Source organism: Euprymna scolopes, chromosome 44 (assembly GCF_053919585.1).
Source record: "Euprymna scolopes isolate OS-2025 chromosome 44, ASM5391958v1, whole genome shotgun sequence".
NCBI classification, from domain to species: Eukaryota; Metazoa; Mollusca; class Cephalopoda; order Sepiida; family Sepiolidae; genus Euprymna; species Euprymna scolopes.
The window spans coordinates 7007112-7021047 of record NC_136525.1 but is presented as its reverse complement, the minus strand read 5'-3'; the positions used below and the strand labels follow the sequence as shown (position 1 = coordinate 7021047).

The 13936-nt window shown below is 35.0% G+C and overlaps 1 protein-coding gene across 3 annotated transcripts in view; it reads right to left on the bottom strand.

Moving 5' to 3' along the window:
* The window catches only part of LOC145268667 (tyrosine-protein phosphatase non-receptor type 23-like), a 144856-nt gene that overhangs the window by 72433 nt on the left and 58487 nt on the right, over positions 1–13936 (bottom strand). For all 3 annotated transcript variants that reach the window (XM_080124154.1, XM_080124155.1, XM_080124156.1), the window contains exons 13-15: positions 10560–10651; positions 8271–8475; positions 5901–6058 (exon numbers count right to left, since the gene is read on the bottom strand). In XM_080124154.1, coding sequence (XP_079980280.1) covers positions 5901–6058; positions 8271–8475; positions 10560–10651 — 455 coding nt within the window. The remainder of the gene's footprint in view (positions 1–5900; positions 6059–8270; positions 8476–10559; positions 10652–13936) is intronic.

Genomic DNA, 13936 nt, shown 5'->3' with positions numbered 1-13936 from the left:
TATATATCGTTCGTGTAAAATATGAACTATAACCTCTATTGGTGAACACTTCCACAGAGGTTAACACGTACAAGCAACAATCACACGTCCTTACGTGACTACCCAATTATTGCACTAATGTATAAACTTTGTTTGGTTTTAAATAAATAATGTAATTTTATATATATATACTGGTATAATGGTTTTCTTTATTGCTAAGTCGTCAATATGCTTTCTATAGCCTTGCAACAGATGGCTGAGCTGATCAATTCAGAGCATACAGTTCTTGATGTTCTGGTGACCTGCGATGAAAGCTGGATCTACTGAGACCAAGAGACGGAGTTCTTAGTGGAAGTATGTTAGCTCTCCTAGATCCAATAAGGCCAGACAGAGCAAATCCACCCATAAACTTATGATGATCCCTTTCTTCGACTGCATGGGCATTGTCTACATGCACTGGGTTCCCACTGGACAGACGGTCAACAAGGAATACTATGTTGAGATTTTAAGGAAGTTCAGGAAGAGATTCTATTGGAGGAGGCCAGCACTCTTCAAATCGGATCAGTGGCATTTCCACCAGGACAATGCACCAGTCCACAACTTCATCCTTGTCACAGACTATTTGACCACGATGGGCATCAACACAGTTCCTCACCCTCCCTTTAGTCCAAACTTTGTTCCCTGTGACTTTTAGCTTTTTTCTAAGCTCAAGGAAAACCTTAGAGGCCGTCGTTATGAGACAATTGAGAAGATGAAAGAGGCTGTGATGAGGGTCACTGACACGCTCACAGAAGAGGACTTTCAGAAAGTGTTGGAATCGTACAACAAGTGCATTGCAGCCGAAGGAGATTACTTCAAAGGGAATTAGAGTTTCATTTGTGTACTATCAATAAAAGTGCCCATACAAAAAAGTCTGGAAACTTATTGAAGACACCTCATATATATATATGGCACTCAATCTCAGTGCCACGGTTGTTAACACACTCTTCGGCTTGGTCAGGTTGTGATTTGGCCATAAACGCAGAGATACACAGTAATGCAACCCCAGAATTACCTTTCCTCTTTTTCGTCCGGACAGCATGGGGTAGGCATGCATATTTCTGTCTCTCCATAATTGAGAGGGAGCCCCTCCCCTGCTCTCATTATTAGTTAGGTTAGGTAGTTTAATTTTGAAGATTATCAATTGTAAATTGTCTTTGTGTATGTATTGTATACCTTTTGTAGAATAAATAGTTTATTGTATTTTTCATATATTACGATTGTGTCGTGTTGTGTGCTATCTCGTGTCTGCCATAAATGTCTCCATCAAAATAACGAAGCGGTCTGGAGTACGAAGAAAGATTCTAACCAGAATGCCACCGGGGTGAAGAGGTCATCTTGAGAGAATAAAGGAGCCACACAGCCACATCCAACGTCTCAGGTATGATTTTCCTCTGGATACTCAGACCCTAATGACTGACCCATCTTCACAGAACCATTTCTAAGATATTTGACCGGCTGATCGTGCTATATGTATGTATGTATGTACGTATGTGTCAGGTCATGTCATATGCTACTTGTACGATGTAACCCAGTACTACCTGCCTCATGGTCGGGTCACCGGCAACTAAACTGGTTCCCCCACCAAACTTGTTTAGTGAGGAGGGTGGCTAGTCTCCCTGAAGGATTAAAAACAAAACCTTCCAAAGGGCGAATGAACCCTTTTTCGGGGTCAATGGCCAACGAGCACCGTGTGTGTTTGTGTGTATGTATGTGTGTGTTGGGGTGGAGAGGGCTCCTGTAAGCCGTGGTGAAGGCAACCTTTCTAGGAGAAGCAAATCTCTGATTTAAAAAAAAACAAAGTGGGAAACCAGTACCCGCATTAAGCTGGTCTGCAGTTTAACTTGTTGCTGGCTATCTTGCTCTTGCTTGTTGCTAGATCTCAACATTTTGAACCGAGAGAAAGACTTAGCTGTCGTAGAAAGCTAAGACTCTGTAACATCATCTGTGTATAGATACTCCCTCAGGGATTTGTCTATAAAAATGGTCCTGTGGCGAGAGAAGTCATTTTTGGGCTCATGGACTTTAAGTGTCTGAGGGAGTGGCACTCGTCTGACAAGACGTTGCAATCATCACGTATGTATATACTTCAGGTGAATCGTGTTGAACTCCGGAATCTGCACTGGATTTTGAAGGAAACACTTTATTTAATCCACTGAGGTTGCATGTTCTTGTTCCATCAGCCATGACCAGATAGTAATTTGCAGTTCTATTCTTACTATCGCCCGCACTGAGAATTGAACCTTCAACCTCCAGAAGGTCACTTAATAGTGCGTGCGGGTAACACAATTTTGAGTTAGTTACAACTTTATTTTTTTGCAGGATTTTGGTACACCAGAAGCAGATTGTAATGCCTTTGATTGTCCATCAAAATTAAAAATTAACAATTGATGTGGATGCTGATAGTCGTCTTTCATTGGATGTTCGTTTTCATTGGTCACTTGTTTTTTAACCCTTTACAAATCACAATGGTCAAATATCAAGGTTCTAACAGCTCCTTGTCAAATTTTTTTTACCATAAAATAAGTCAAAATGGTAGAAAAAGATCATTCTAGCTACAATAGCATAATGATAATCTATAAAAGCCTGTGTTTGTGTGTGTGATGTTTGTGCGTTAACTATAGAAAGAAATGCTAGCAAATCTACATAAAATCTAAAAGTGTATTTTTGTAACATTTCTTTTTTTTTTATACAAAGGAGTCACCATTTATCAAGATCCGGAGGCCACTCAAGAATAAGGGTTAATGAGTGTACCGTAGTCAATGGGAAAATGTTGCAGTAATCGTTAGTAGTGAGTATTGGATAAATTGGATTACTTAAGAGGAATGGTTCACATTGGACTTGAAGATGACCATATTGTAGTCAGTTTTTTAACAGTCATTACGAGTCAGCAAGGAAAGAATTCGACTCACTTTTTTTTTTAGTTGAAACAACAGACATTTATTTACAGGTACTTTCCTGAATAACACCTTGTCTCTTGTTCAAAAGTCTTCTCATACTCTAATGTGCTTAACAAGATTCTGCCGTGTTGAACACGTGGTACTATGTCTTTGTCCAACCTTGTTTAGGACATGTACTTCCTTGTCACTCTCGGGGCATGTTTTTTTTTTTCTTTTTCTTTCCTTCTTCCTCGCTGTGATATCAACTCATACACAACTCGATCATTTGCATATGCCCGTTGCTGCTGCTGCATGCTTCCACTCTCTGTTACATTCTTATGTAAAACTAGCAGGGGTAACCGGCGTTGCCTGGGGGGGTGTTACGGTGGTGTAGTAAGGGTGGGAATAAAAAGCAGCCCAGTGGGTGGGGATTGGGGGTAAGAAACAACAGGGTGGAGAGAGGGGTTAAAAAAAAAAAAAAAAAAGTGGTACTAGGCTGGAACTGGCAATGCAAAGGAGGAAAAGAAGGTGAGGTTAAAAAAAATGTGGTAGTAGGCAGGCAGGCTCGAACTCCTAACGCAAACGAGGGAAAAAAAGTGAAAAAAAAAAACCGCAAATGCGCTAGCCGCTGTCGCCATCAAACAGAAGCTGTGTGCGTCGAAGTTAAGCATAGTCAATCGAACATACGATGATTTAAATTTAAGCAAATTAGACACAAGGTCGTTTTTAATGTGGGAGAAAACCAGCTCCCTCAAAACAGGGAACACTTTGGCAGTATCAAAAAAAAAAAAAAGAAAAGTAATTGTCTCAGTATGAAGGGTTTCCCCTACATCGACCAAGGATCAATTAACTTATCAATCCTGGCCTGAGGCCAAAAAATGCTTTGCTGCTTTTTCGAACAGTTTCACTTTATACAAAAAAGCTAAACAAACACCCGAGAAGATGTCACGTTGGGAATTTTGTTTAACTAAAAAAAAAAAAAAAAACGAAAGAAAGGATGTCTGTTTGCAAATGCGAGATATTACGATTTGGGAAATATGCAAAAATTTCTCGTGGAATCTAACCGATGCGAGAACTCTGATGCAGAAAGCCTTTCATGGACATACAAACGTGCGCCCATTCTGCCTTTTATATATTAGGTTGGTTGGTTGTTTTTGTTTTACGGCATATCAACCCTTTTCGGTTTATTTAATGCCAAATCCAGTGATTTTTAAGAACGATTTTTTAATGGAATATATTTGTCTTTTTTAAGTCGGTTTCTATTCAACCCATAGTTGGGACCCTAACAGGTACTACCACTCCGGGTCAGAGTGGACCTGGGAGTAATGTCAATTAAAGGATTGCTCCACACTCCCCAAAGCCTGCAAGCTGGGGCCTCACCACTGGATATAGTTTAAATTCATATCCAGGACAGAGATAGAGAGAGATAGAGAAGGTGAAAGAGGAAGAGAGAGAGATACTAATAAAGAGAAAGACGTTATGTTGAGAAAGAGAGAGAGGTTGGTTGTTTTTGTTTTACGGCATATCAACCCTTTTCAGGTTATTTAATGCTGAATCCAAAGATTTTGAAGAAAATTTTTTTAATAGAATATATTTGTTGTTTTCAAGTCGGTTTCTATTTAACCCATAGTTGGGACCCTAACAGGTACTACCACTCCGGGTCAGAGTGGACCTGGGAGCAATGGCAATTAAAGGGTTGCTCTGCACTCCCCAAAGCCCGCAAGCTGGGACCTCACCATCGGATATAGTTTAAGGTCATATTTAGGACCAGATTTACTGGGAAAACTGTTGGAAGTGCACTCCTTATGAGCGCCGAAACATTTGTGAAAATAACACTCAAGATAAGAACAGTAGTCCAAATAATCCAAATTATGAAGCATTATCTAAAAATCTATGAAACGTATTAATGTAACAGAACCACTAACATGGGGTTAGCAGCAGCAGCTATATACAAATGACCAAGCCGGGTGTGCGATGTGACATCAGAGATGAAAAGGATACACATGTTCAGAGAAGCAGGTATTCGAGACATATTCTGGAAGTTGAGGGGTTATGAGAGTATAATACTCTTAAAACTTCAAATATATCCTATTTTTATGAAATTTAAATCATGCGTGTACAATTTGCTAAGGATGACAATGGAAGTGGTCTCAAATTTCTAAGTGCCCTTCTATGTAGAACTATGAGAGCTTAATCTCTTTTTAAAGCTTCAAATATATCCTATATTTTGATGAAATTTATATCTCATGTATAAAATTATAATGGAAGTGGTCTCAAATCTCTATGTTACCCTATATGAAACAGAACCGCTAGCACAGAGCAGCAGTAATATATATGCAAATGACCAAGCCGGGTGTGCGATGTGACATCACAGCAGAGATAAAAAGGACACATGTGTTCAGAGAAAGGTTTTTGAGCGATGATGAGAGAAACATGTGTAAGAGACACGTGAGTGACATCACAACAGGGACGAAAGGAGACATGAACTGTTTAAATATTTATATAAAAAAAATGCATTGTTGGAAATACATGACATAAAGGCTTTTGCTAAAAAAAAAAACGTGCTGGGTCTGTTAAAAATAGGTGTACAACATTGCATTCATGTGCCGAACATCTACATGCCCCCACCCTCACCTTTAAGTAACCCATGAGGAAAAGAAAGGATTAAACGACAAAATACGGGGAAGTGAGAGCTACAGGGTTTCCGAAACTAAACCCCATTTCCTTTACTTTGTATTTTGTCCTTAAATATTAACTTTCCACACTGAGCAATGTTTCTGACAAAGGGGGAAAATTGCTGTTTTCTGGGTTGGAATCTATTTTACTTATATGGTAGTCACACCCCATATTTAATGTGGCTTGAGAAAACCTTTTTTGTATCTGGCATTGTCATATTTAATTATTTTGGTTCATTATAATACATGTTTCGGTCATTTGTAAAAATCTGATTAATTTTGGAAGCTGCACATTAGCCGAGCATATAAATCTAATCGGCACACTGACCTGTTTATTCATCTCTTGCGTAACTAAAACATTCGTGATGTCATCTTCTCGTAATTTGGTACGGAACTCATCTTCTAGCATCGCACGCTGAGCCTTCATTTCGTCCACTTTTGCCAAGAGTTTCTGCAAATCCTTCATGATTGCCTCGTCCTCAGGGTCTGAGAATTTGATGAGAAAAATTGATTCATCAAATGGAATGGAAAAAATAAAAGCAAAAGTCAAAAAAGAAAACGGATAGTGAAAGCGAGAGAAAGAGATAATAAAAAAGAGAAAAAGGGGAACAGAAAAAGGAGGAAAAAGAAAAATAAGGCCAGGGGAAAAAGAAGGGGAGAAAGAAATAAAGGTAGAAAGAAAGAGATGGAAAAAGAAAGAGGAGGGAAAAGGAAAGAGAGAAACGAAAAAATAGAAAAAAGAAAAGGGGGGAGAGGGAAAACAAGCTGAGAAATATATAAAACTTTGTAGGTTTGTATTGCATTGTATAGTGAAAAAGCTGAACATGAGTGAAAAATTTACTTTTACCATGACTAAAGTTTGTGCAAAAATTTAAAAAATCCAAGATTGGTTATTGAGAAAAGTGTGAACAAACGAATGGGAGTGAATTACTACTTTCCATTAAAGAAAGTGGGAGGGGAAAAAGAAACGGGGGGAAGAAAAAAGAGCAGGGAGGGGGAGAAAGAAAACTAGGGGGGGGGTATAATGGGAAGGGAAAAAAAAGGCAGGGAAAAAGAAAGAAAGAGGGGAAGAGAAAGAGGGGAAGAGAAAGAGAAATGGGGGAAAAGGAAAAGAGGGAAAAGAGCAAAAAAGAGATGAGAATAAGAAAAAAATAAAATGGAGAAGAAAAAGAAAAAGAAAAGAGAATAAGAAAGAAAAAAGTGAAAAATAAAAGAGATGAGAACAAGAAAAAGTGGAAAAGCAAATTAAGAAAGAAAGAAAAAAAAGTAAAAATGAAAAAAGAGGAAAAGTGGAAAAGAAAAAGAAAAAAGGAAAAGAGACGAGAACGAGAAAAAAATGAAAATGAATAAAGCAACAAAAAAAAATGGAAAAGAAAAAAAATGGAAAAGAAAAAAAAATGGAAGAGAAAAAAAAATGGAAGAGAAAAAAAAAATGGAAAAGAAAAAAAAATGGAAAAGAAAAAAAAATGGGAAAGAAGAAAAACTGGAAAAGAAGAAAAAATGGAAAAGAAAAAAACTGGAAAAGAAAAAAAACTGGAAAAGAAGAAAAAATGGAAAAGAAAAAAAAATGGGAAAGAAGAAAAAATGGAAAAGAAAAAAAATGGAAAAGAAAAAAAAATGTAAAAGAAAAAAAAATGTAAAAGAAAAAAAATGGAAAAGAAAAAAATGGAAGAGAAAAAAAAATGGAAAAGAAGAAAAAATGGAAAAGAAAAAAAATGGGAAAGAAGAAAAAATGGAAAAGAAAAAAACTGGAAAAGAAAAATAAATGGAAAAGAAAAAAAACTGGAAAAGAAAAAAAAATGGAAAAGAAAAAAAAATGGAAAAGAAAAAAATGGAAGAGAAAAAAATGGAAAAGAAGAAAAAATGGAAAAGAAGAAAAAATGGAAAAGAAGAAAAAATGGAAAAGAAAAAAAAAATGGAAAAGAAAAAAAAATGAAAAAGAAAAAAAAATGGAAAAGAAAAAAAATGGAAAAGAAAAAAAATGGAAAAGAAAAAAAATGGAAAAGAAAAAAATGGAAAAGAAAAAAAAATGTAAAAGAAAAAAATGGAAAAGAAAAAAAAATGGAAAAGAAAAAAATGGAAGAGAAAAAAAATGGAAAAGAAGAAAAAATGGAAAAGAAGAAAAAATGGAAAAGAAAAAAAAATGGAAAAGAAAAAAAAATGGAAAAGAAAAAAAAGCTGGAAAAGAAAAAAAAAGCTGGAAAAGAAAAAAGAAATGGAAAAGAAAAAAAATGGAAAAGAAAAAAAATGGAAAAGAAAAAAAATGGAAAAGAAAAATAAATGGAAAAGAAAAAAAAAATGGAAAAGAAAAAAAAAATGGAAAAGAAAAAAAAAATGGAAGAGAAAAAAAATGGAAGAGAAAAAAAATTGAAGAGAAAAAAAATGGAAGAGAAAAAAAATGGAAGAGAAAAAAAATGGAAGAGAAAAAAAATGGAAGAGAAAAAAAATGGAAGAGAAAAAAAATGGAAAAGAAAAAAAATGGAAAAGAAAAAAAATGGAAAAGAAAAAAAATTCATAATTTTATTTTCATAATAAAAAAAAAATGGAAAGCAAGTAATTTTTAGTAAGCTGAGATACTAATGCATATGTTTGGGCAATAATTTCTTACTTTTAATTATCGAAATTCTTTAAATAAATGCAATGATTTCTTAGTTTTAATGCTGTCGAAATTCTTTAAATAAATGCAATGATTTCTTACTTTTAATGCTGTCGAAATTGGGCAAAGAATTCTGTAAATGTTCAATTGGTCCACTCAACAACTTAAGATTGGCGACGTGCGCGTTCATCGCCTTGTGAAGATCTTTGTTTGATTGGCTGCCTCGGACGTGACCAGATTTGTATAACTCACAATCTTTTTGAATTTGGTTGATAATCTTCATTGGCGGCCGTTTGCCAAACATTTTCTGCAAAAAAAAAAAAAAAAAAAAAATTGAAAAAAATTGAAAAAAAATAAATAAATAAAGATAAATTAAAAAAATTAAGAAAAAAATTTAGGTTCTTGTTGTTCTATAATTTGAGTTCTCGTTCTATACAAAAAAAAAAATAGAAATTGCAAAAAATCTGTATGATGTACATACCCATAATGGATTTAAAATATCATATTCCAAAAAATCATGTACATTGATCAAATAGTTTATTTTTTGAAAAAAGAAAATCAAATTTTATGATTAACAGAAGAGCATTTGTCTTGTCCACCATTTTGGAAACAATCTAAAACAATTTAAAAAAAAAGACAAATACAAAGGGAGATAACTCAACAATAATTCAAACTTGTGAGATTTATGTTGTAATTCCTACAAATTCCCATTAAGCACTTCATCATGAGTCGCATCTTCCGCTTGGTGCGGATTGTGAATCCACGTGACATATTTTTCGCCATTCCTTCCGATCCAGGGCAAGTTGGTTTATGGACACCCAACTGTTGAGAGATGTCCAATCCAAAACATTTTCTCCCCACCTTCTCCTTGGCTTTCCTCTGCCTCTTTTGCCTTCTAACGTACCCTCCAAACATAACTTTGACAAACCAATGGTGATCGTTTGACATGACCAAGATGTTTAAGAGTTTTATTTTTGATTTTATCAAATAGAGGAGGTAAAGATGTAGTTTGATGGAAGGTGAAGATTTTGTATTTTTCAATCAGCTGATGTCCCATAATGAAACGCATTATATGATTTTGAAACACCTCAATGCGATTGCGCCTAGTTGTTTAGTCCATGTGATACAATCGATTAGGTAATTGTTTAGTCCATGTGATACAATCGATTAGGTAGTTGTTTAGTCCATGTGATACAATCGATTAGGTAGTTGTTTAGTCCATGTGATACAATCGATTAGGTAGTTGTTTAGTCCATGTGATACAATCGATTAGGTAGTTGTTTAGTCCATGTGATACAATCGATTAGGTAGTTGTTTAGTCCATGTGATACAATTGATTAGGTAGTTGTTTAGTCCATGTGATACAATCGATTAGGTAGTTGTTTAGTCCATGTGATACAATCGATTAGGTAGTTGTTTAGTCCATGTGATACAATCGATTAGGTAGTTGTTTAGTCCATGTGATACAATCGATTAGGTAATTGTTTAGTCCATGTGATACAATCGATTAGGTAGTTGTTTAGTCCATGTGATACAATCGATTAGGTAGTTGTTTAGTCCATGTGATACAATCGATTAGGTAGTTGTTTAGTCCATGTGATACAATCGATTAGGTAATTGTTTAGTCCATGTGATACAATCGATTAGGTAATTGTTTAGTCCATGTGATACAATCGATTAGGTAATTGTTTAGTCCATGTGATACAATCGATTAGGTAGTTGTTTAGTCCATGTGATACAATCGATTAGGTAACTGTTTAGTCCATGTGATACAATCGATTAGGTAGTTGTTTAGTCCATGTGATACAATCGATTAGGTAGTTGTTTAGTCCATGTGATACAATCGATTAGGTAATTGTTTAGTCCATGTGATACAATCGATTAGGTAGTTGTTTAGTCCATGTGATACAATCGATTAGGTAACTGTTTAGTCCATGTGATACAATCGATTAGGTAGTTGTTTAGTCCATGTGATACAATCGATTAGGTAATTGTTTAGTTCATGTGATACAATCGATTAGGTAGTTGTTTAGTCCATGTGATACAATCGAGGCCATATAAAACTACTGGGAGGACATAAATTAAATAAACTTAATTGCTTATAAAAGTCAGAAATGATTTTCTTTATAAAAATAAAATGACTTGATCAAATTACTTGACTTTTGGAATGTGATACTGTTGTTTCATCACAGATACAGACTTCATATAGATTTTTTTTTGTTTTTATGACATTTTTGTTCTGTCACAGTTATGTACATTATACAGATTTTATTTTTATTTTTTGAATGGGGGGGGGGAATTCCAGACGATTACCTAATACATAGGAATACATATGCACGCACACACAAGCATACTTGACTTTATATATAGAGAGATGAAAAATAATCTTACTTCAAATTCTTCTTCGAGTTCCATTTCCTTGTTGATCAATTTTGTAATTTCTTCAATTCCCATTTCAACATCAGTCGCAACACCTGACACCTCTGCAAAAAAAAAAAATAAAATAAAAATAACATTAAAATTAAATATAGTAGGTAGACTACTTTCAAGCTTTGTTAAGGCAACTAACATATGAGAAGAAACAAAAACAGTGAGCTGTTTTGAAACTATAGAATGGCCCCCAACTATCAGTGACACTATGCCCCCCCCACCAAAGTGTTAGAAGTAAATAAAAAAGAGAAAACTATAAACAAAAAAGGAAACAACTGTAAAGAAAAAAGGAAAAGTGAAAAGGGAAACAACTAAAAAACAAAAAAGGAAAAGTGAAAAAGGAAACAACTAAAAACAAAAAAGGAAACAACTAAAAAACAAAAAAGGAGACAACTGTAAACACAAAAAGGAAACAACTGTAAACACAAAAAGGAAACAACTGTAAACACAAAAAGGAAACAACTGTAAACACAAAAAGGAAACAACTGTAAACACAAAAAGGAAACAACTGTAAACACAAAAAGGAAACAACTGTAAACACAAAAAGGAAACAACTGTAAACACAAAAAGGAAACAACTGTAAACACAAAAAGGAAGCAACTGTAAACACAAAAAGGAAACAACTGTAAACACAAAAAGGAAACAACTGTAAACACAAAAGGAAACAACTGTAAACACAAAAAGGAAACAACTGTAAACAAGAGGAAAATACTATAAACAAAAAGTGGAAAAAAAACTCAAAACAAAAAAAGAAATAGTTGATCAGTAAAAAAAAAAAGTGTAGGAAGTGAGGTTAATAGAAAGACAATGGGAGGTGGTTCAACAAAAAACACAAAGGCCATTTGAAATAGGATTGTTAACCAAGATGTGGCAGTGGCTGAGGCAAAGCACCGGAAATAGAGGTCAGTATATTCAGAGTTAGTTTGTAGACAGTTTTTGGAGTGGGAGTGAGTTTTGTGATAGTCTTGGGATTGAAACGGTTGAAGGTCACTCAGAGTAGATGGTGAGATGAATTGATCAACAAATATGGCAGACATCTAAGATGTGGTCATTGGCGTTGATAGGACCGTTTTCAGACATGGTATCACCCCCCCCACACACACACACACCCATCCACCAGAGTACAACTGATATCTACAGAATGTGGCAAAGTTTGTGGTTTTTTTTTTATTTCTCTTGAATTTGTTTCTTTTTTTTTATATATTTGTGAACCAATGCTCGCCTTTGCCGTGTGAGAGACAACGAAAATGATGGAAAAAGAAACCATGCAAACACAACGGCACGATTGTCGTTTATAAGGAGCACATTGTTTCACAAACTTTCAAGATTTCCTAAGGCAACTAACCTACGAGAAGAAAACGTTGAATGGCAAAAAAGATTGAGCTGTTGTGATACTATCAAACGACCCCACCCCCCAACGACTAGCACCACCACCAGATGAGATTAGCTAGAAAACGAATGACAATAAAAAAGACATTATAAACAACAGGTTAATTTAACTTCACAGACCAGTGACAACATTACAATTAGCTGTCGATAACCTGGGTGATCATCAAGGTAGGAAAGTCTGAAAGATATTTGAAATGAAAGTCTTTCAGTTCCATTGTGGAAAGGGATAAGATAAAATGGAAACAAAGAAAAGGAAGGTCCTCATCCAGAATTCTCCCTAAAAAACAAAAATAAAGAAAAAAATTGTATGATATACAGGGTGGAACGATAAAATTGTTGCCCTAGAAAAGACAGCATGATTCCATTTCCATTTGATGAAAACCGTTTTTTTTTTTTTGTTGCATAGAGTTCTGTATAAATCCCAAGAGCGATAGGAGCCTTCTATCAAGTCTGAAAGTGACACAATGTTCGATGAGCGAGATCGGAGATGCGCTGCTGTACAACTCATGCTCTCGACTGACCCAAGTTATTACAACAGGACCATTGCCAGCACCCTCAAAATGCAAATCCAGACAGTTCAACGCTTGAGGGCTCAGCTCAACACATCGGACAACCCACAGTTATGGTCTTTGGTGTGGTTTCAAGTGAGGTCCACATCATGCCACCTCCCATCTTTAAAGTTGGATTGAAACTCAACACCGAAGTGTACCTGGATGTCGTGATCCCTTAGTGCAATGAGCTTCAAAACATGAAAACAAGCCAAGTCTATAATATATTATTTTTTTTTATTGGAATCCTTTGCATTTATTTATTTGCACACTGTTCTTTCATAGTTGTTTCACCACGTTTCGGGCAACTCATCCTCCGGCCTTCTTTAGGGCCCGTGGTGCAGTGGATAGAGACGTTGAATCTCTACGGTTCCAGGCGAGCAGTTTCTGAAGATAGCGGTTTCAATCTTACTCAAAGCAGACCAGAGGATTAGTTGGCCAAAACGTGGTCATACAACAACAACTATGGAAGGCAGTAATTATTGAGAATACAGTTAAGAGACTCAGAATTCCTATCCTGTCGCAGTTTACCGGCTGAAGAAGGCCAGAGGTTGAGTTGGCCAAAACGTGGTGAAACAACAACTATGAGGATGAGGATAACAGTTTGCAAACAAATAAATAAAAAATTCAAATCTATTTTGAAAGTTTGGTTATATTGAAGTGGTTAGCTCCCGAAAAATCTATCTATCAGTTTTGTCTGATTATCCAAATGGTGACAGAGAAAATTAATCCATTGTTGTTGTATGCTTCCTGATTTTTTGTGGATTATTTTTATTTTCTGTTATTATTTTTTGGTACTTGTACAGTTTAATCAAGACATTCAAAAATGAAAATATTGAAAAAACAAAGGTTATATTGTACGTATCTGTTTTGGAGTGAAGATCTCTGAAAAAAAATTTCATTTAATTTGATTGAATAGTTTTTTGTTTTTTTTTACAGCGGAAAAACATGTTTTTATGACAGCACGTTGAAGGTAGCCATCTTTGAATTTTTTTGAACACGCCACGGGGAGATAACTCAATTTAAAGCACCGAAACTCCCTCCCCATCATTAATACTAGCTTTTCTTCCTAAAAATCGAACCTTTTGCTCGGTATTGTAACAAATTTTTTCGCTGTAAAAATAAAAACTACTTGAAATTAAGTGAAATTCTTTTTTTTTTCGGAGCTACGTACAATTGAAACTTTTTTTTTTTTTTTTTTTTTTTCTCTGATATTTTCATTTTTTAATGTCTTGATTAAACTCTACAAGTACCCATTTTTTAAATATTATTTAACAAATAAAATCAAACAGTGTTTATTAGAAATGAAATCTATATATCTATAAAATTGAAAGTGTCTGTCTGTCTGTGTATATTTCCCTACACAATTACTCTGTCAATTTTCAGCCTACAGACTTGAAA